General features: G+C 35.2%; 1 protein-coding gene across 5 annotated transcripts in view; it reads left to right on the plus strand.

The window, feature by feature from the left end:
• Positions 1–22,129, plus strand: part of TANK (TRAF family member associated NFKB activator) — a 93,938-nt gene that overhangs the window by 48,001 nt on the left and 23,808 nt on the right. For 4 of the 5 annotated variants that reach the window (XM_021703333.1, XM_021703330.1, XM_021703332.2 and 1 more), the window contains exons 3-4: positions 10,681–10,789; positions 11,860–11,978. In XM_021703333.1, the coding sequence (XP_021559008.1) occupies positions 10,681–10,789; positions 11,860–11,978 (228 nt within the window). Of the gene's footprint in view, positions 1–211; positions 221–10,680; positions 10,790–11,859; positions 11,979–22,129 lie in introns of those variants that run through there. The other variant, XM_021703334.1, reaches the window with a different exon arrangement.

The raw sequence follows: 22,129 nt of genomic DNA on the forward strand, positions 1-22,129 counted from the left end.
CTATGTTTTATTGCTGTTCATCTGTTTGTACAAACTCACTAGCCTTTTACGACTTAGTTGTCCATACTCCAAGCCAGTTCTTCTCCTCGTGTTTCTGTGAAAAAGTACAATTTAAGACTCCTATTTAAGAAGTCAGTGTGCTACATCCATTTAAGAGCATTCTGTCAAGCAAAGGCATCCAAGTATTACAAATTAATGAGGGAAACAAAGCCAAATGCAGGTAAGTGATTTTTAAAATACTACTGGCTGAAACTACAAAAGCACATGCGTATTGAAAAAAATGCAAATAATTCAAAATATACAGAATATAAAATGATTGTCTTCTCCCTTACTCTCCAGGGGTAAGCATTGTTAGTAATTTATGAATCATATTTTTCGAAAAATAGAATGGTGCCAATCTGAAAAAGATTAAAATTTTTCAAAAATGTCTTTAACTTTGGGGCACCTGGGTGGCACAGTTAAGCATCCTACTCTTAGTTTTAGCTCAGGTCATGATCTCAGGATCATGAGATCAAGCCCCACATCGGGCTCTGCACTCAGCAGGGAATCTGCTTAAGACTCTCCCTCTCCCTCTGCCCCTCCCCACTGTGCAGGAATGCACGTGTGTGCATGCGTGCTCTCTCTCTCTTTCTCTCAAATAAATATATTTTTTTTAAATGTCTTTATCTTCACCATCATCATCACTAAAATTTATCAAAGCTTATGTTTACCAAAGTGCTTTGTACAGTCACCTAATTTAATCATTATACAAATCTTGTGAGGAAGTATTTTCATTTTTCAGATGAGGAGAAGGAAGTGCAGAGAGGTGAAATAACTTGCCCACAACCATGTATCTAATAAGTACTAAAGCTAGTAGAACTGTGATTTGAAAAAATCTACCTGACTGTAAATATCATGTCTATAACTTCTTTGCCTAAAATCATCAATAGTCTCAGATTCATACATAATAGGGCTACCTCATTCCATTTAATGGCTGACCATATATATCTCTTCTACTACCTCTTCCTTTTTTAACATTCCAGACAGCATGTTTGATTTTCCTCATTTCTTCTTGAGTCCCACTTCTTTAATCTCCTTTGTAGGTTTATTCTCTACCACCAGGCCCGGTACATTTTAGTTTTTCAAGACTTTCTTCACTTCTTATTTTATGTTCTTATATGAGCTATCTCATCTTCTATAATTTCAGATACCTATGACAATGACTCCTAAATTTATCTCCCTACTCCAGATCTGCCCTCTGAGCTCTATATCTCATTGCTACTTGGAAGGATATTAAACTGAATGCCCAGACCTCCACTAATTTTTCCTCATCTGTATCATTTCAAAGGAGTTATGAGTTTTACAAACTGCTGTGGAGAATTATACTGCCTTTTATTTATCCTAAATTACCTCACTTAAATTTCAAAGGGTGATTCCTCATTCTATTACTAGCATCCTGCTATTGATCATCAAGTATATTTACTTTCCCTGGCCCCTAAGTATTTTTCTCTTTTAGTTCAATACCAAATTTTCCATTGTTATACCTAGGCACTCTTGCCACCATGCCCTTAAATTGTATTAGAATCTCTCATTTTAAGAATACATAACTCTTTTTAGCTTTTCTTTCCAGTATAGCCTTCATTCTACTCCATACTACAATGTCACATATCCCCAGATAATGCTGAACCAGTTGCATCCTCTTCCTCATTCAGCCCTTAAATTTATATTACATTATAAAACAGAAAGGAAAATTACCATTCATTGAATGAATACATTTTACAAGTTTCACATACTTTATATGTAAATCCTCCTAGCCTGGCAAAGTAGATATAGTTAGCCCATTTTCAAATGAAAAAACTGAGACTCGGAAATAAGTTAGTTTTTTCAGCCAATGTGGCAGAATGTATACTGAAACTAGGTTTATCTGAATCCAGATTTATTTTACTAACCTAGCTAAATCATAGCCCATTCCAGGTATTCAAACTGTTCTTCCCATTACTATGAATAACCTATTTTGGGTCCTTCTTTTCTTGGATGAATCCTTCCTGTGTGATTTATATGTCTCGTATGAAAAGAGGCTGGAGTATAATGTTTGTTACTGATGGTTCTTTCTTTCATCCTACAATTTATGATGTCCCAGGTACGTAATAAATGCTGGGATTCAAAGATAAATAAAACATAAGAGCATGCACTTAAAAGGTTCATAATCTGATATCGCTTATTCTGTTTGTTGCCTTGTGTAAGCATTCATATGTACCCATGCTAAGAGGTCTTCTGATTGTTCCAAAGTAGAGGGATGTTTTAATCACAGTAGCCCCTGACATGGACAGCTTTTAATATGCTTACAGAATAAGAGAAGAAACTCTTACACAGGGCAGTGGTAGAGTTGGTTTGGTCCTTGAATTAGTTACTGTACAGGATAATCTATTGTTAACAAGAGACCAAGAAGTACTGTGCTTAATTAAGATAGAAGTTTATCCTCATGCAATAGTCCAAAGGTGAGTAGCCAGGGATAGTAAGGCAGCTCTACCATTCCTTAAAATACGGTTTCCCTCTCTGGAATCACAGTGGCCGTTCGACTTGTTAACATTTCCCTGCCAGTGAGAAAAGAGAGAAGCATGGAATAGCAGATAGCTTTCTTTTAATTATGCAGTCCAAAATTTGTACAGGTCACTTCTGTTCACATCGTATGAACAGAATGTAGACATATGGTCATATGGCTGTAAATATAGTCTCAACTAGATGACTATGTGTCCGGGTAAAAGTCTGTATTACTAAAAGAAAAAACAAATGTATATGGGGGAATAATTAGCAGTCTTTGCCACATCTTTTGACTGACTAGGCTAAAGTTGCCGGAGAGTATCAAATATCACAAGAGTCCATAATATGGACTTAAAATATTTAATCAATTTTATTACTTATACCAAGTTGCTTCTCATCCATTTCTGCCACTGTTCTGTGGAAGAAACAAAATATATTTAATAAAGACTTCAGTATCCTCTATTGGTTCTTAGACCATCTTTTCAAAAGAAGAATAATAAAATAATTAAAACATTTTGAGGGCGCCTGGGTGGCTCAGTTGGTTAAGCAACTGCCTTCAGCTCAGGTCATGATCCTGGAGTCCCGGGATCGAGTCCCGCATCGGGCTCCCTGCTCGGCGGGGAGTCTGCTTCTCGCTCTGACCCTCCTCCCTCTCATGCTCTCTGTCTCTCATTCTCTCTCTCTCAAATAAATAAAATCCAAAAAAAAAAAAAAATTTTTGAAATTTTAAAATTACCATTTAAAATCAGATTACCATATTCATAAATGAATTGTTTCAGAAAACTTCCTACAGCTGATCTCTTGCTTTTCCCAAGATCTTTGCATTATGTAAAAAGAAAATAGAAATCTCCTTCATTAAAAAGAGAAATGTGGAGGGATGCCTGGGTGGGTCAGTCAGTTAAGCAGTTGACTCTTGATTTTGGCTCAGGTCATGATCTTGTGGGTCCAGCCCTGCATCAGGCTCTGCACTCAGTGTGGAGTCTGCTGGAGATTCACTCTCCCTCTCCCTCTGCTCCTCCCTCTGCTCATGCTCTTTCTGTCTCTCAAAATAAGTAAAATCTTTTTAAAAAAAATTTTTAAAAAGAAATGTGGCCTAAAACATATTTGTCTCTTCTTGCCGTTCTTGGTTAAAAGTGAAAAATCAACAATGTCTTGTATACAAAGGTAGAAATCTCTTAATTATAAGATAGTTCAGGTGCTTACAAAGAAAATTCCCTTTCTTTGTACTGCAAAGAAAAGGGAAAGATACAGAATATTTAGAGCCATCCCATTTGCTAAGTAAAGAGCCTTACTGACTAATCAGTGAGTCTAAGATGAAATCCTCAAGACTAAATTTAACCATGCACTGTCTTTTTGTCATAAATTACAGATCCAAACTTTTTTTTTAAGATTTTATGTATTTATTTGAGAGAGAGTAAGCAAGAGAGAGAAAGAGAAAGCACAAGCTGGGGTAGGAGCAGAGGGAAGGGGAGAAGCAGACTCCTTGCTAAGCAGGGAGCCCAATGCAGGACTTACTCCCAGGACTCTGGGATCATGACCTGAGCCGAAGGCAGATGCTCAACCATCTGAGCCACCCAGGTGCCCCAAACTCTGATAAGTATTAGGAAGAAATTAGAACATCTCTTAGGCACTTGACCTAATCTATAATCTAGGGGGTCAGAGAAGATAGTCTTTATGAAGGACAGGGTCGGGGTGCTTTCCAGGTGTAAGGACCTGTGTTATAAAGACTCATTGGCCTAAAAGAATTGAAAATATAAGGGAAAGTTGTAATGAGAAGAATCAGGGGCAAGACTGTGTAGGGTCTTTAGAGACCACCATATTGAGGATTTGGGGTTCTGTATTTTGAATGCAGTAGTAAACCATTGAAGATATTTATGGGGAAAGAGTGGGAGGACTGAATGGGTGTTATGATTACATATGCGTTTTGCAAAACAAAATGGCTACAGTTGAGAGAATAGATTGGCTGACACATTTAGGGAGAGCAATGAGGTTATTGCAGTAGTTAATTAAGGTTGTGATGGCTTGAGTGGTGATGGCTACATTGGAGATAAAAAAGTGGATAGATTTGAGAGAAATTCAAGATTAAAACTGACGCTTGGTAATGGATTGACTATAGAACAAGTAATTGTGAAGGATTGTTACAGCTTTCTGGATAGATAGATAGTGGTGCCATATACAAAGAAGGAGTGCAAAGGACCTGATATTGCAGGGAGCTGGGTGAGAGGAGGGAGAAAGAGAAGTTGGAGGGAAGAGATCATCAGTTCTGAATATGTAAAAGTTGAAATGCTTTCCCAACAGCACTTGGCCACATAGATCTAGAGGAGAGACCTAGAAACCTCAAAGGAGCGGTCTGGGTTAGAAGGAGAAATTTGAGAGTCTGGTATATAACCTGCCGCTTCAGTTAAGATTGTTTAAGGAGAGAGTATATAGCAAAAAGAGGGTCTTGGTAGAACTGCATATACTTACATGATATGCCGTAGTGGTTATTTAGGGGCTTGGGCTTTGGTGGTCAGGCAAACCTGAACTCAAATCCCAGCTCCACTGCCTACTGAGAAACTTTGGGCAGGTTATTTTGTACCTCTTCGTGCCTCAGTTTTCTCACCTGTAAAATATGGGAAATAATCTACTCAGAAGATTAAAGAACTAAAATGAAATAAAATAGAGCTCTCTGATTTTGGTGCATAGTAAGTACTCAGTGAAATGATCATATGATGATAATGTATTGTTGAAAATTTTGGTTACAGAATAGTTCACAGTTTTTTAAAAATGTATCTTACTTTTGTAAGTAACTTCTGTTACTTACGTATCTGTATATGCACAGAAGTTCTGAAAGGGTACATACCAAAGTGTCAGTAGTTAACTCTGAGGAGGAATGGAAGTCACAGTAAAGGAAGACTCACTTTTTACCTTGTACGTATGTGGAGTTTTGTAGTGGTAGTGATGGTAGACATTTTTGTTGTTTTTGCATTTTCTCAACAAGTGTGCTACTTTTGTAATTTTTAACAGCCATTAATTGTTCCTTAATCATTTTTGACTATTTTTTCTTTTTGTAAACTTTGGACAACCAGGGTTTTTCGTTTTTTTGCTTGACAGAATGTTTTTGATTCAGTGGAGGTACCACTGAGCTTTGAGCTTTGAGCTTTTTTTTTTTTTTGAGCTTTGAGAGAGCTCAAAAAGAAACTTCTGAGTCCTGGGTTACAATGAACTAGAAGAAAGACTGAGAAAACTGGCTTAGAGCATGGGGAAGTTGTGTGGTAACTCTGATGACATGTTGTCCATGTTCAGTGGTAGTCAGGGCTTTAGTTAATGGATGCATACGCTACATGCTATGGTAACATTTTATATAGATACCTTGCTCATTATTAAAGGAAAGGAACTAATATTTGCAAAAAGCTTATTATGTACCAGATAATTTATACACACTATTTCCTTCAATGCTTCCAGCAAATATCATTTTCGTTTCAAAAAGAAAACAAAGCTCAAAGAGACTAAGTAAATTAATCAGAACCAAAACACAAGATTGTAAAATAAAAATAGTTTGTCATTCTTTACCATTTGGCATGCTGAGAAATTGGTGGCAGCACTGTCACTAAATAGTAGATAATCAGATTGATAATCTGATCTGTCAGATTGCAGGTCTAGGTAAGTCTTGATGGGGCCGGGGGGTGGGGGGGGGTTGTATAGCAGGGCTTGTAACCTAGTTATAAGAAAATATAGCAGAGAATGGTTGAAGAATAAACTGTGTAAACCAGGGTCTCTGAGTTGCTAATCCTATACAATCTCTTTTTTCAACTTAAAATTGAAGTTGATATTTAGTTTACCCAGAGTTTCAAGATAAGGTAGTTTGTGATCAAAGTGTTGTATATTGGGACAGTTATTATTTGTCTTACTTCATGAACTGTGGAGTTTCCTTATTGAGAGCATTTGTGGTAGCCTTCTATAAAGCTTTTGTCCTCTTTGTTAATCTTGGAACAGTCTGAAAGGTTTTTAAATTGAGATTCTTTTTTTTTTAACCCATTTCAGTTTATTAAATTCCTATTGTCTTTATACCTGGAGGAAAACAATGGTATTTTTCAGAACATTGAGGTTAGTTCTTGAGGATGAAAAGAGACAATGTTTGACCTTTTGCAAGTATCATTGATAACAAAGGGCACTTGAACTTTTGTTCCCCCATCTAGGAAATAAGTGCTTTGGAAAATATGAAAATGACAGTTTTCAGTGTCAGCAGTAGGGAAAAAAATTCAATTTATAGAACTCTTTTAATATTTATGAAACCCATGAAAACTTGAGCAGCTGTATATCCAAAATTATAGAGAATATGCTGCCTTAGTTTTGAAGATGAATTGAAATTTTCCCTGGATAAAGGGACAGTTCTAAAGATAAGCTTTCTGCTTTGTTTATGAGCAGGGAAGGACATGTATGGATGACCATCTTTAATAAACTTAAAATGTATACTATATTGATGGGCATTGTTTTAAGTTTTGCTTTTGAACACTAAGAAAGAATACAGAGTACATTATGGCACAAGTACCTAAGTACCTGTTTACCTCTTTAGATGCTGGTAGACCACTTGTTTTACTAGTCTTTGGAGTTGGAAGGAGTGTCAAATACACAGAAGCCAGAGTCGTCTTGGCCAGATGGTGTTTGATACAGATGGATGGTTAGTTGTCATGCACATCTCCTAGTTGGTAACTTGTTGCTGCCATCTGACTCAAAGAATCATTCACACACACTGGCTGTCAAAAGCATCTTCTCTTCTGTCTGTTTTAGCTGTCATGTCTGTGCTCTGTACAGAAGTGTTGACAAGACATTGCTGTTGTACATTTTCAATGTGGTTGTTAGTGATTTTTCTGTTTTGTGGGGTCTCTGATAGGGCTGTAATGTACTTGGTTTGTAATTGTATTTTTTAAAAAAAATACTGTGACAGTACAACAATTATCTCACCTTTTAAAAGGACTTTTCAGGTTGTAAGTTTATTCAGATCTGTTCAGTGAACAAAAGCATTTAATAAAAAGAAAAAAAACTTATTCTTTCAGTTTCCAAATATAACAAATAAATTTAATTCTACTGGTTATTTCCCAATTTGATACAATATCTTCTTCTGGACTTTCCCTCTCATAGCCTTGTGGTCAAAATCTTTATACTATTTTTTGAATATGTATTTTCTTTTCTTGAATTAGCACCTTTTTTGCTGATGGTATAAGCTTTCCTTTTTTCAAAAAAAAAAAAAGATCTTTGGATAATTGCCTATCTTTTGTACCCATTTTCTCAAACTTAATGTCCTTTTGTCTTACTCACCTACTGACCTGTCTCCATTTTTCCTGTTTCCCTTATAGAATATAAGCAAAGCCTTTTCTCCGTTCTTTCAGGTACCTTCTGAAGTCATGTCTATTTCTCTGATACTTAACAACTTAATTAACAACTTAAAGTCTATTTATTCCACTAATATTTACTGAGCATCTCAAAATTTGCCAGCCACTCTGCTGTATACTCTAGAGATACCAGAAGAAAATAGCCTCTGCCCTTGAAGAGGTCATAGTCTAAAGCGAAATCAGAAATAATTAGACTAGGATACTATAATTGCTATAATGTAAGTATGTGGAAAAAGCAGTAAGAAAACAAGGACCATTGCTATTCTTTTTCCCCTACTATACTTCCAGAATATCAGTTTTTAAGTTATTACAGAGTTTGCTAGAGTTTATGAAGTACTTTATTAAGTAGTTTAAGAAATAGTTTAGAACTTCAACTTGAAATTTTTCCCAGCCAATGAATATATTTTCAGCATTATTCATTTACTATAATATTTTATATGTAGATGTGCTAAAGTATGTTTTTAAGCCAGAGACTAAAAGGTGAATATTACCTAGCAGAGCCTTCTGAGTTGGTTCCAAAAGAAAATACAAGTCCTTTGGTTTTCCATGAAGGTGGGAAAAAAATATATAGTAGAAGGAGAGTGGGCTGAGGTTTGAGTAACTTACACGCTTATTCTGGGTGTATCTCTAATTGCTAAGTTTTTTGTACTGGTTACTTAATGTCTGGATAGAAGAATACTTTTACCTGTCGAAATGTAGTGAAAGAATGGGCATTTATTGGTCAGTGTTTATGAAGAGCTTTGAGTTCTTTGGAGAAAGTTGTAAATACACAGAAGTAGATAGTGAAGAAATAACATCCGCATGTTTGCTGATTGCTCAGCCTGGTAGTTCTATGTAGCCCAGGTAAATTTTTTTTTTTTTTTTCAGCCCAGGTAAATTTAAGCTATTACAGAATTTGCTATTGACGTTTAAATCCTCCTACTCACTCTAGGGGTTTGGATATAAATTTATGTAGGAATAAGATGTCTTGTCCTGAGAGGCCTGGCCCTAGTGTTAAGGTTTAGTTCCGAGATTCATAATTATAGGTCAGATGGTCCAGATGGACTCACAACATACATTCTTCTATTTATAATAATAAAATTTGGCTTTTTTTTTTTTAACTTGGATTCTTTATTTCCTTTTTTTTTTCATCAAGGATGTACTAAATATCTCCTATGTATAAATTACTTCGCAGAACTCTATGGGAGTATCAAGTTATATAACACTACTCTCAGGCAACGTGCAAAGATAACAAACCACTTGAGTTATTTATCAGCTCTGTCAGTTATTCTTGGTTGAAGTGTATTACTTACAAAATTTCACCCTTCATTTGGGAAAATGTGGTATTTTGCTTTAATTTCCTAAGCTAATTTATTTTGGGAATCTAGGAACAGCTGTATAATTTATAAAGAACTTTAAGCATATTGGTCTCTGAAAAGAATAATTTCACTAATTTTGAACTTTGATAAAAATTCAATTCAAAATCAAATTTTTTTTTTTTTAAGATTTTATTTATTTATTTGACAGAGAGAGAGAGTGAGAGGGAGAAGCAGGCTCCCCGCTGAGCAGGGAGCCCAACATGGGGCTTGATCCCAGGACCCCGGGATCATGACCTGAGCTGAAGGCAGATACTTAACCGACTGAGCCACCCAGGCGCCCCTCAAAATCAAAAATTTAGTATCTACTGAAGGACATTCTGAGCTTATTAGGACCCTATTTTACATTCAAGGAATTTATGATTTAGTCATTTATTGTTGCACCAGTGATAAAAATTGATAAAGAATTCTCTATTATTTGTTGGTAATATATTTTTAAGACTTTGTACTAATTTGGTAGTTGTAATGCAACATTTTCATATTTGCTTAAAGGTTTGTTAACATCTGTTATTCTCTAATGCAAACTGCTATCTTCTTTCATTGCTTAATTCTCACAGCCATTGCAATAAAATAGCAAGATGAATGGATTAAAAATATAAGGGAAATTATTATATTTAAGATATCCAGTAAGGATTAACCACCTATTCTCTTGACTTCTTAAAATGTAATCTGAGAAAAGAAATTTCTAATCAATATAATTTTATAATTTGTACTTGTTCCTTTGATTTTCATAGGGTCTTAGTTATGCTACTTCCTTTGTGGTTTTATACTCTAAATACAAATTCAAAACTGTTTATTTAAAAGATATGAAATCTTTTTTTTTTTTTTTAAAGATTTTATTTATTTGACAGAGAGAGACACAGCGAGAGAGGGAACACAAGCAGGGGGAGTGGGAGAGGGAGAAGCAGGCTTCCCGCCTAGCAGGGAGCCCAATGCAGGGCTCGATCCCAGGACCCTGGGATCATGACCTGAGCTGAAGGCAGATGCTTAATGACTGAGCCACCCAGGCGCCCTAAAAGATATGAAATCTTAACATTTTTTAAGTTATTAGTAGGTATTTTTGTAGGATAATACAGCATCCATTTTGTCATTCATGCTTTTTTGTTGTTGTCATTAGGGACTGAATTCTAAATTACAATTTTTATCCTAACTGAAGGACCAAGAAACCATACGTTGAACTATTAACTGAAATTTCTTTAATTAAGATGATTTTTTAAAATTTTACAGTGTTTTACGTGTTTTAAACCAGTGATGTTTATAATGATTATTAATACACTGTTGGAGCCAGTTTTTAGTTCACAAATAACATGCTCAATACCTGGGAAATGGCAGTAGAGCAGCTCATATCTATATGTAATTAATTATTAGTGGACAGTAAATGTATGTACATTTGTGTCAGTAAATATCAGGCTAACTGGTTTTTATGTCAGCAGACTGAGAACTATGAGCAGAGAATACGTGAGCAACAGGAACAGCTGTCACTTCAACAAACTATTATTGATAAGCTAAAATCACAGTTACTTCTTGTGAATTCCAGTCAAGGTATGTTCATACTAATTTTCTATGTATTTCTTGAAACTTGGGGAAAAGAAAGGTGGAAATCAGGTTTTTCTTTTTTATTTCTCCATTGTTTCTCAGTAGTTCTGATATTTTAATAATAACTGTGGTGCAGTTACATATTTTTATTTAAGAAATGGATACTTGTACGGTATGGGGAAATGAACATTCACATATACTATACTGTAGAACTCCCAGTTGATGAAACTTCCTAGAAGACGATTTATCAGTAAATAGCAAAAACTTTCTTAAATGTCTGTGCCTTTTAAATGAAAAATTCAAGTCCTAAAAAAATGTCATAAGAAAATATTTGTTCAAGAACTCAAAGACGTGTATGCAAGGATGCTTATCACAATATAACTTCTAATAATGAAAAATTAGAAATAAAGAAGTGTTCAACAGTTATTAGTCCTTCATATAACGAATAGCTATGTAGCCAAGAAAAAGTGATGATAACAGATGTTAACTTACTAACATAAGACATACTCATGATATATAGAAAAATGAACAAAGCAGGATAAAAAAATACATAATTTTGTGTGCAAAAAAAGATAATCTTGTTTGAATTTATATGTATAGAAAAAGAAAAACTGTGATAAAATATAAACCAAAATGTTAACAGGAATAATTCACAGGTCATAAAAGTTGTGGGCAGCTTTTATTTATTTTTGGCATGTCTGCATTTTCTAATTTTCCTAGAATAAGTATGGAGTAGTTATGCAAATAATTATCTTAAAGGATGCATACCTGGAACTACGGCTTATTAAAAGTTTAATTGCTATTGTTGATACTAAGTTGCAAAGAGTTTCTAGTTTTCTAAATTCTACATATTTTTTACACCACTTATTTTGGGAGTAGGAGTTTTGTGTATTTAGTGGGAATGAAAAAAATCTAAATGGAAAAAATTTTAATTGTTAAAATAATTATTATCTGAAGAATTTTTGAAGTTTAAAATCTCTTTAAAATTAGGGTTCCTGGTTTGTTTTTATTTTTTCCATGTGGTACAAAAAAAAAAAGGGTTCTCTACTTACATGCAAGAGGTTTTTGTCTTGCAGATAACAGTTTTGGCTATGTTCCCCTGCTTGAAGACAGTGAAGCAAGGAAGAATAATTTGACTCTTGATCAGCCACATGATAAAGTAAAATCAGGAATACCAAGAGAAAAAGAATTAAAGGTAGACTGCACTGCTGGTTTATTCCCTAAAGGAAATAAGAAATGAGAAGTCAGGTTCCACAGACTTCCTGAATTATTCAGTCAGTATTCTATCAAATTTGGGTGGGCAGGAACAGGCGAGAAGGTGGACAAGATTCTTCTCAATCCTACCATTGCTTCTGCAAAAAGCAGCATTCAAATGCAGATACATAACACATCTTCCTTGTTTAATTTTCCTGAGGTAGATCCACCATTGGAATTTAAACAGAAATTCTGTTTATACACAAACAAATGACTTACATGTTTCTAAATAGAAGCACTATTTCCAAGTAAAATAAAGGCTTAGGTTTGTTTCATGTTTCCTGTTATTCTCATTTCTATATCACAGGCATTTAACAAAGAAATAAAACATTTAACTAAGGTAGATAGTAAGGCACAGATGATTCTGGATTAGAAAACAACACTCTGGTTTTTTTCTTCAATTGCCTGTGCTTAATTTTTTTTAAAAATCTACCTAACCAGTTTAAGCAAAAGGAAACAATATAAAAGGAACATTCTGTATCTGCAAGGAGATAAATACGAGGATGTTCAAGCTTCACTGAGACAACATAAAAAGGAAGATTCTTGTATCTGCAAGGAGACATATACGAGGATGTTCAAGCTGCATTGTTTAGAAACAGCTTAAACATCCATCAGTAGCAGAATGGTACACCTTTACATGAAACACTTTAGAAAAATTAAAATTAACTAAATATTTATATATTAGTATGCTTAGATTTCAGAAACAGTGTTGAATAAAAAGTGGAAATTACAAAATGATAAAATGGGAATAATTTATGTAAATTTCTTAAAATATAAAATATGACATTATTTATTAAAACACAAGTATATAGTAAAAGTATAAAAACATGGACAGGAAAGTTATGCAACTTCTTTAGAAAAATGATCACTTCTACAATTGGAGAAAGAAGAGTCTGATTCTGGGAAGGGAAAAAAGAGGGCTTCAGTTGTATCTACAACTTCTTTTTTTTAAAAGAGCTTAAGCAAAATGCTAATACTTGTTAAATCAAGGTAGTGGATATATAGATGCATATTGTTCTCCATGTTTTTATGAATCATTGAAATGTTAAGTTTAAAAAGGAATTTTTTTAGTGAGTTAGGTTTTAGTAGGATGAAACAGCTTTTGAATAAAGTAAGATCTCCCAGTAAATGAGGACTCTTAGCATCCATAAGACCAATGAAGTCAAGAATGCTATATTTATTTCTTTTCTTCTAGATAAGGTAGAAGATTTTAGCTTTATGTGCCAAGGTTATTCAGTTACCAATCCCATAACTAAAGACTATTTTTTTTTTTAAGATTTTATTTATTTATATGACACAGACACAGCGAGAGAGGGAACACAAGCAGGGGGAGTGGGAGAGGGAGAAGCAGGCTCCCCATGGAGCGGGGCTTGATCCCAGGACCCTGGGATCATGACCTGAGCCAAAGGCAGACGCTTAACGACTGAGCCACCCAGGCACCCCTCCCATAACTAAAGACTATCTTAACTTGTTTTCATTTAACATCAAATATGAGAAATCCAATTTAGATACATTTCTATATACAAAAATTTTAAAATGGGAAGTTCTCTAAAGTATCTCCCATTTCACTTTTTTTTAAATCATTCTTTTTTATTTGGATCATCATCTCTTCACCCCCACTGCAATTTCCATTTATCTGAAAATGCTGATAAACACAAGACACCCTGGCACTGGAATATGTTTAGGTTTATTTTGCAAAAGACAAAATGCAGAAACAGTGATTCTGACTTCTGAAATACAATTTTATGATTGGGTCTATTATAAAATAATGGAACTGTAAAATGGTGACTTATAAATTTAGTGCTTAAGTAAACTATATGTTCCACTTTCCTGTTTCAGGGACTTCTAAATATTATTTACCATTTACCATTAATTTTGATTCAAAATTCCTGTACTCCAGTTACAACATTTCTTTGAAGATTATTATCTGGCATCTCAGTTCCAAATATAGAGAAGGTATTTTTGAAAAGATTAGTCTTAGTTAAAACAAATGGGATGGTGTAAAAGGCTTTTAGGTATGTTAATAATTTCATTTATTTTATATTTGGGTAACTTGTCATTGTTTATGGAAGTTTTAGAGTTTATTTTTCAGTCATTAAGTGTTCAGTGGGAACCTTCAACAGACTTCTTTTTTAAATTGCATTTGTTTTATTTTTATAAGATGTCTTTTGTTTGTAAAATATATGTCTGGATACCCGGGCTAACGTTAAATATAAGTAACAGAAATTATGTCAGAGATGGCTTATTTCTAAAGAATTAATAATGTTGCATCAATTGTAACTTTAATTTGTAGACAGACAATAGAGGGGAAAAAATAAAGCTCCAAGTAAGAAATAAATCTAAATTCAATGAGTTCTTTTAATGATCTTTACTAGTAGGGGAAATGTTTATCTGACAGCCACATATTTAATACTTGAGTAGCTCTTCAACTCAGTCTTCTTATACTGTAACCATTTAATAAAAATAAAAATTAACTCTTTTGTATTTCAGCTTTCTCATGTTTCTTTATATATCCAGAGCCAAAGTGTTAATGAGCACTAAATATATAACAGATTAAAAAGAAGAGTAAATATGTTCTAAAAGAATGAATAAATTGGATTTATTGAATATTTGAGAGCTGGCTGTATATTGTAAAAAGTTAGGCTTCATTTAGAAAAATATTGCCAAATTAAGTAATTGGAATTAAAATCTTTTCAATTGGCATATATGTTGATCTATACATACTGAGTTATAATTAAATTTAGTTAATACAAGGGAAATCCATTCCTAAAGTATTTCGATTTTGGATATATCAGGATTTTTCCAAAATGAAAAAATATATTGGTTATCAGTTGCAATTTTGTAAAAGTATACATCTACATATAAAAACTGCAAGGTATGATGCAGAAATGGCTAAGAAAATGGTACAGTTCATTTTTTTTCTATTTTCAATATACTTTTATATTATTAGTCTTCTTAAAAACTAAATGATTTCTAGAAATCACATTCCCAATCAGTTGGCCTAGCCTCTGTAATGAATTACTAAGGTAATAGAAATGCTTTGAACCAATAACACAAAGAAACTACTAATTACCCACAGTTCTTTCCTTCAGTTTGGTGAGTGGTTTGAGGATTTGTTTTCTTTAGACTGTTTTGTTTAGGATTTGGTTAGGATATTTGACAGGGGAAAGACCCATTGACATGGCAAATGCCAACTTTGAGTGCCTTGGAAAATGAGACAATAGAGGAAAAGGGTATATTGAGGGGAAAGAAGCTTTTAGAAAATTTTATTTGAGAAACATGAAATTTGTAGTTCAACCTCTATTCATGGTATTCCTACACAGAGCATGCAAGAGTCCTTTGACTTCTAAAAGGACTTAAAGAAGTCAAGGGGTGCCTGGGCGGCTCAGTCAGTTAAGTGTCCGGCTCTTGATTTTGGCTCAGGTCATGATCTCAGGGTCGTGAGATCAAGCCCTGCATTGGGCTCTACGCTTAGTGGGGAGTCGGCTTGAGATTGTCTCTCTCTCCCCCTATGCCCCTCCCCACTGCACCCCCCATCCCAGTGCACACGAACATGCGTGTGCTCTCTAAAAATAAATCTTAAAAAAAAAAAGTCAAGACAGCAGAGCTTGTATAATTGGATGACCCTTAGTACTCTGCTTATAGTTTAGAGGCATTAGGGGAAAAGTACTCAGTTTAATGGAAAACCTGAGTTTCACTTCTTATTTTTATTGGCTGGGGGTGGGGAGGTGAGCAGAGGGAGGGAGAGAACCCCAAGCAGGCTCCATGCCCAGTGCGGAGCCCGACACAGGGCTTAATCCCACACTCTGAGATCACAACCCTAGCCAAAATCAGGAGTTGGACGCTTATCCAACTGAGCCACCCAGGCTCCCCTGAGTTGCACTTGTACACCACCATAGTTTCCACAGTCTTTCTTGACAAGATATTTTGGCAGAGGGGTCATTGCATCATCCATCATACAATAAAGTATCCCAAATTTTACCCCCAAACTTAACAGCTTAAAACAACAAACATTTATTATCTCAGTGCCTGTGGGTCAGAAATATGGGAGTCACTTAGCTAGATGGTTCTGGTTCAAGATCTCATGTGATTAAAGTCAGGACATGGGCAAAGGCTTCAGTCATCTAAAGGGTTGGTGTGGTTGGAGGACCCACTTCCAGGATGGCTCACTGACATGACTGTTGGCAGGAGACTTCCATGTGGGCCTTTCCTCACAACCTGGCCAATTACTTACTCAAAGTAAGAACATAAGAGATCCAAGAGAGAGAGCAAGGAGGAAGCCACAGTGCTTTATATGACCTAGTCTCTAAAAATCACATACCTTCACTTCCACTTTATTCTGCTCATTAGAAATAAGTTACGAGGTGCCCCAGAGGCAAGGAAATAAGCTCCTCTTCTTGAAGAGTACCAGAGATTTTGTAGATGTATTTTTAAAGTATCATGGGATTTGTAGACTGTGGTATACAGCAGAAGGTACCAAAGATCAGGGGTATAGGGTGTAATGTTTAATTTATATGATAAATACTAGTGAAAAGTAGAGGATCTTGGCAGAATTCAATAGTAAATTCAACTTCCTGCATCCTATCACTGTTAATCTCAGAAGAAAAAAATATCATAGCTTCTCCTCTTAAGAACAATTTCAAAAATTCTAACATGAATGTAGACTTTCCAGAGAATAGCTGAGCAGTGTTTTAGAGAACCAAGAAACTGTTGCCTGTTGTTACTCTTTTCTTATAGCCAATTTTAAAAATTGAAAGTATTTACAAAATTAACACAAAAATAGACCTACTTATTCTTCACAAAACTACTCTCTCTTATTTGTAGAACACCACTGTCAGACGTAGTAACTTATGAAAGCAGTTATTTAAATAACAAATTGTGTTTCTTAATGTAAATATAAATTGGTTTTGTTTAATTTACTTTTTTAAAAGCCAGGATTGTAATATACTGGTCATTTTTAAGATCTTGGAAATAAGAGATTTTTATAATACTGCTTCTGGGAAGCACTTCAGTTGCCAAACTAAATACTATAGCTGCCTAGGGTTTGACAAAAATTGTTTGCCCTCATCTTTCTGTCCTACTTTTTGTTTTTGTGGAAGTTACACAAAAGTCTAGATAGAGTGTTTGGATGCCAGAAAATATGTAGAGAGCAATAATATAGAATACATAGAAGAATTTGGTGATATTGGTAAATTTTCTTCACTCATTCATTAACTGAACTGCTGAGTGTACCTGACACGGCAAGCCACTAGAAGAACAAAGAAATACTGTCCCTGCCCTCTGGCTTAAAGTCTTGATTTAATAAACAAAACTAACATTATTGACTGTTGTAAAGTCATTTCAGAGTCTAGGATTCAGGATACAAAGTATAGTGTGAGTTTATTTGAACTTCTATTTATTTAAATAGAGCTCATGTGTTTATGTGTCCAAAGAGCTGATCTTTGCTTTATTTCTGATTTTCTGTGTATATTTCTAGTTTATTCTTTACACGTGTCTTTTTTAATCTGATTTATATGTGTCAAGCAAAAGTATAAAAGTACAAAGAATGCACTTGTTACTGAAAGATGCTGGTTAGACAGTTGGCACATTTCTAATGTGGCTATCATTATGATTAGATCAGCAGATATATGGTAGCTTTGAGGCGCAGCAAAGATTTTGTGGGTTTAGAAGAGTAAAACAGTGATGCAGCTGTGGAGCTGCCATCAATGCTAATATTAAGGAAATAAGATGTGCTGTACCTGGCAATTCTAGTATATACAGAGGCTCTGACATGTCTGAAGAAAGCTGATGTCTTAAAAATTCACTTGTCAGTCACTTAGACAAGAAGTATTTGAACTCCTTCTATTTGCCCTGTCTTGCTAGTCAGTGACAAGAATACAAAAAAAAGAGGATGACAAGATCCATCTCCTTTAAGGAGCTATATAATCTGGTTGGAGAAACAAGGATTTGGAGACCCAAAGCAATTAGCAAACGTTATAAGACAATGTGAAGCCTTAATTATATGATAAACTGAAACACTCATAATTTTATGGTACAGATGAAACATGTAGGACCTTAATTTAAAAAAAAAAATTCCTGGTGAGCTTAAGGTAGGCTTGAGCCAGGGACTCAACATTTAGTTCAAGTAGAGAAAAGAAAACATATTCTTACATGCCTGTATTTTGGTAATATGTGCACAGATATGTAAATTTTCTACAAGATTTTAATGGAAAAAGAATAATTTCTAGGCAAGAACCAAAATTATTACTGTAGGCTACTTTGGAGAACATCATATAAACTTGAAAGCTGGGGTGCCTGGCTGACTCAGTAGAGCATGTGACCCTTGATTTGGGGGTCATGAGTTCAAGCCCCATGTTGGGTGCAGAGATTACATACATAGATACATCCGTATATACATACATACATACATAAATTAACTAACTAACTGAAAGCTAAAACTGGGGGTTTGAAAGAGCATTTCATTTACTATAACCTTTTTAAAATGACATAATCATGACTTCAGAAGACAGAATGCTCCCTACCATTTTGTTACTTTATAGATGATCCTTCAGTGAGAGGCATTAGTGTGTTCCTCCAGTTGTTATGTATGACAGTTTCAGCAGGCAGAGTATGAACTTTAACCCCGCTTTACTTTCTGGACTTCTGTAACTTATAAAATCCTAGCCTCACAAGTCTGTGTCTTGGATGGCATCCCCGTCCTTGAACTGTTCATTTGTCATATACACTGGATTTCAGATGCAGTTCCCACTTAGGGATCTCTCTCTCTGAGTTTAGGCCCCCTATAGCTTCTCACTTTTTCTATTGCAAGTCTCTTAAACTATATTTATTTGTCAAGTTGCTGTATATTGTCCCAGTACCTGGTTTTATATTCATTATGAAAGCTTTATAGTAGACTATTGTTATTATGAATACCTTGACACACATTAATACATAACAGCAATTTTTGTGAAAATGTAGCTGATAAAGCCTCCCATCTATAATTTTAAATACTGCTCTAACAACAAAACCATAATATGAAACCAGTTAGGTTTTGCAGGAAGAACTCTTAAAACAGAACTCACAGCCTTTTCCCCCCTTCCTTCAGCATTTTAGTATCTGGAGCCATTAATAACTTGGTGGGTTGTTTTTTTAGCTAGAAGGTATACAGAAACCTTTCCAGATTTCCTTTTTCTCTTATTCATGTGGATATAGTTCTATCAAAATACCTTATTTTGAGGCACCTGGGTGCCTCAGTTGGTTAAGCATCTGACTCTTGATCTCAGCTCAGGTCTTGATCTCAGGGTCGTGAGTTCAAGCCCCATGTTGGGGTCCACGCTAGTTTTGGAGCCTACCTAAAAACAACAACAACAACAACAAAACCACCTATTTTACCTTACAGATATTTGTTGCTTGAGCAGACACTGCTGTATTTAGAAATTTCTATTTTAATTAAAAACTGCAAGACCAATCTGTATCATGTACTGAACTGATTTAAAATAAATAAATCTACATGCTTATTAAAAATAGATTGTCATATACAAGTGTATGACAAATATGTTTTTCATCATTTGAATGAAAGTTAGAAATTAGACCATTAGTCAAGATATGTAACTATCAAATGATTTCTGTGGCAAAATCAAATGTGGTTTACATCATCTAAACACATAGTACCTTTTCTAAGAGAGGAACTTGAAATAAATTTGCTTATATTACTCTTCGTTAAAAAAAGAGTTACTGTATTCTTTTTTTTTTTTTAAAGATTTTATTTATTTGACACAAAGAGAGTGAGAGAGAGAGAGAGAGAGAGCATAAGCAGGGGGAGTGGCAGGCAGGCAGAGGGAGAGGCAGGGTCTGTGCTGAGCAAGGAGCCCGATGTGGGACTCGATCCCAGGACCCCGGGATCATGACCTGAGCCGAAGGCAGACGCTTAACGACTGAGCCACCCAGGCGCCCCAAGAGTTACTGTATTATTTTAATGATCAATTCTCTCTTTTCATCGTCTTTTTATTAGATAAAAGTAGTGATTGTACCATTTATACAAAGGCACATGGCAGCCTAAGCTGGGGCTTCTGTAGGCTTGGAGAAAATGTGTGTGAGCACCCTACCCTGTCTTCTCAGTCAGAGCAAATGTCCTATTCCCCCTAGTTTTGTTTCTAGAAACTAGATTGAATATACCTTCTTTTAATGTATAACACTTCTGTATTACTCTTCTTTGGAGACTGGTCTTTGTTTATAGACCCTCTGGTAGAATAATAATTAGAAGGAAGAAAAATTATCTTCAACCAGTTCATTCATTAAAGTTCAGAGTTTTTTCCAAAGTGTCATAATAAATACATTACAGACTTAAGAAACAAAAAAATATATGTTGATATTCAAAGCATTTTAATATTTACTTTGAAATTTCTATTGCAGAAATTTTGATTGTTTCCAAATCTGAATTTTTTTTAAGATTTATTCATTTAGTATTTTAGAGAGAGTGCACAGCAGGGAGGGGCAGAGGGAGAAGGCAAGAGAGAATCTCAGGCAGACTCCCTGCTGAGCGTGGAGCTCCGTCCCACAAACCTGAGATCATGACCCAAGCCAAAATCAAGAGTTGGATGCTTAACTGACTGAGCCACCCAGGCACCCTTCCAAATCTGAATTATTAATCCAGCCTAGCCCTTTCCTATTCTGGGCCTCTGTTTTTTAATTCAATACATTATTTTAGAATTTTTGTTTTTATAATACTGGAAATAATTTTTGAGGGAAGAAAAAAAATGAGAAGTGGCATATCACTTTTTAAGTTTTCTACCTGGGCTTCTAAGCAAATTTGATTATTTCTAGTGATGACTTTTCTCCCGTTACTTCCCCCTTTTAAGCCCCTTCCTCACATTTCCCATTTTTCTTTTTTCTACTCTTTTCCAGATGCCACAAAACAGAGTTAGTATATTCTGTTCAGCCCTGATTTCTCTTGACCCAATCATGAAAGTCTGTTCTCTCAGCCTCAGTAGGTTAGGACTAGCCTCGCAAAACAATCTAGTTTCTCTTATAATCTGTCATCCTAAAAATCTCAAAATCTGTTTTGAAGACATTTGTTTCTCAATGTTATGAAATGCTTCCACATTTGGTCTATTGTGATCTGTTGTGTTGTTTTTTGGTTGAATTATATGGAATCTAGTTTCATCCAGATACGCAGTTGGGAAAGGGAAGAATATTTTAATAACCTTTTTAGAAATTGTGGCTCTTCTCTTTTGATACCATACCAAAATTCAGTAAGTAGTAGTCTCTTAAGTGTTAATTGCAATATAAAAGCTGAAACCAATGAACTTTTCTACTGTATTAAAAGTCAGTGGTCCATCTTGTACTTTAGATCTTTTACCTATATGATTTTGTAGCATCGTGAATTGGTTATTTGGAAAATATTGGTTCGGCGCCTGGGTGGCTCAGTCGTTAAGCGTCTGCCTTCTGCTCAGGTCATGATCCCAGCGTCCTGGGATCGAGTCCCACATCGGGCTCCCTGCTCCACGGAAAGCCTGCTTCTCCCTCTCTCGCTCCCCCTCCCTGTGTTCCCTCTCTCGCTGTGTCTCTCTCTGTCAAATAAATAAATAAAATCTTTTTTAAAAAAGAAAGAAAATTTGATTCACTGAGCAATGCAGATCTTGCAAATATTTACTTATGATAAAATATTTAAAAATCACATCTAACATCATACTGATCTCATCATAAAAGTCTTTTAAGGATTGGGCAGTTGTCAAGCTTACTGTAACAGGTAACATTCCCTAAGCTTTTGTGTTTTTTGTTTTGTTTTGTTTTAATTGCTGTTTTTTGTTTTTATTTATTTATTTGACAGAGAGACGGAGAGAGGGAACACAAGCAGGGGGAGTGGGAGAGGGAGAAGCAGGCTTCCCGCTGAGCAGGGAGCCCAGTGCGATGTGGGGCTCAATCCCAGGGCCCTGGGATCATGACCTGAGACGAAGGCAGACGCTTAACCACTGAGCCACCCAGGCGTCCCTTCCCTAAGCTTTTAATTTTCACTTGAAAACTTAAATTTTTTTCATGGACAGCAGATCTTTTCAGTTGTTTTCCTTAAACTGAGAGGCTAACTTCATTTGCTTTTGAGAACATCTGAATAAC

Source organism: Neomonachus schauinslandi, chromosome 3 (genome assembly GCF_002201575.2).
Source record: "Neomonachus schauinslandi chromosome 3, ASM220157v2, whole genome shotgun sequence".
NCBI classification, from domain to species: Eukaryota; Metazoa; Chordata; class Mammalia; order Carnivora; family Phocidae; genus Neomonachus; species Neomonachus schauinslandi.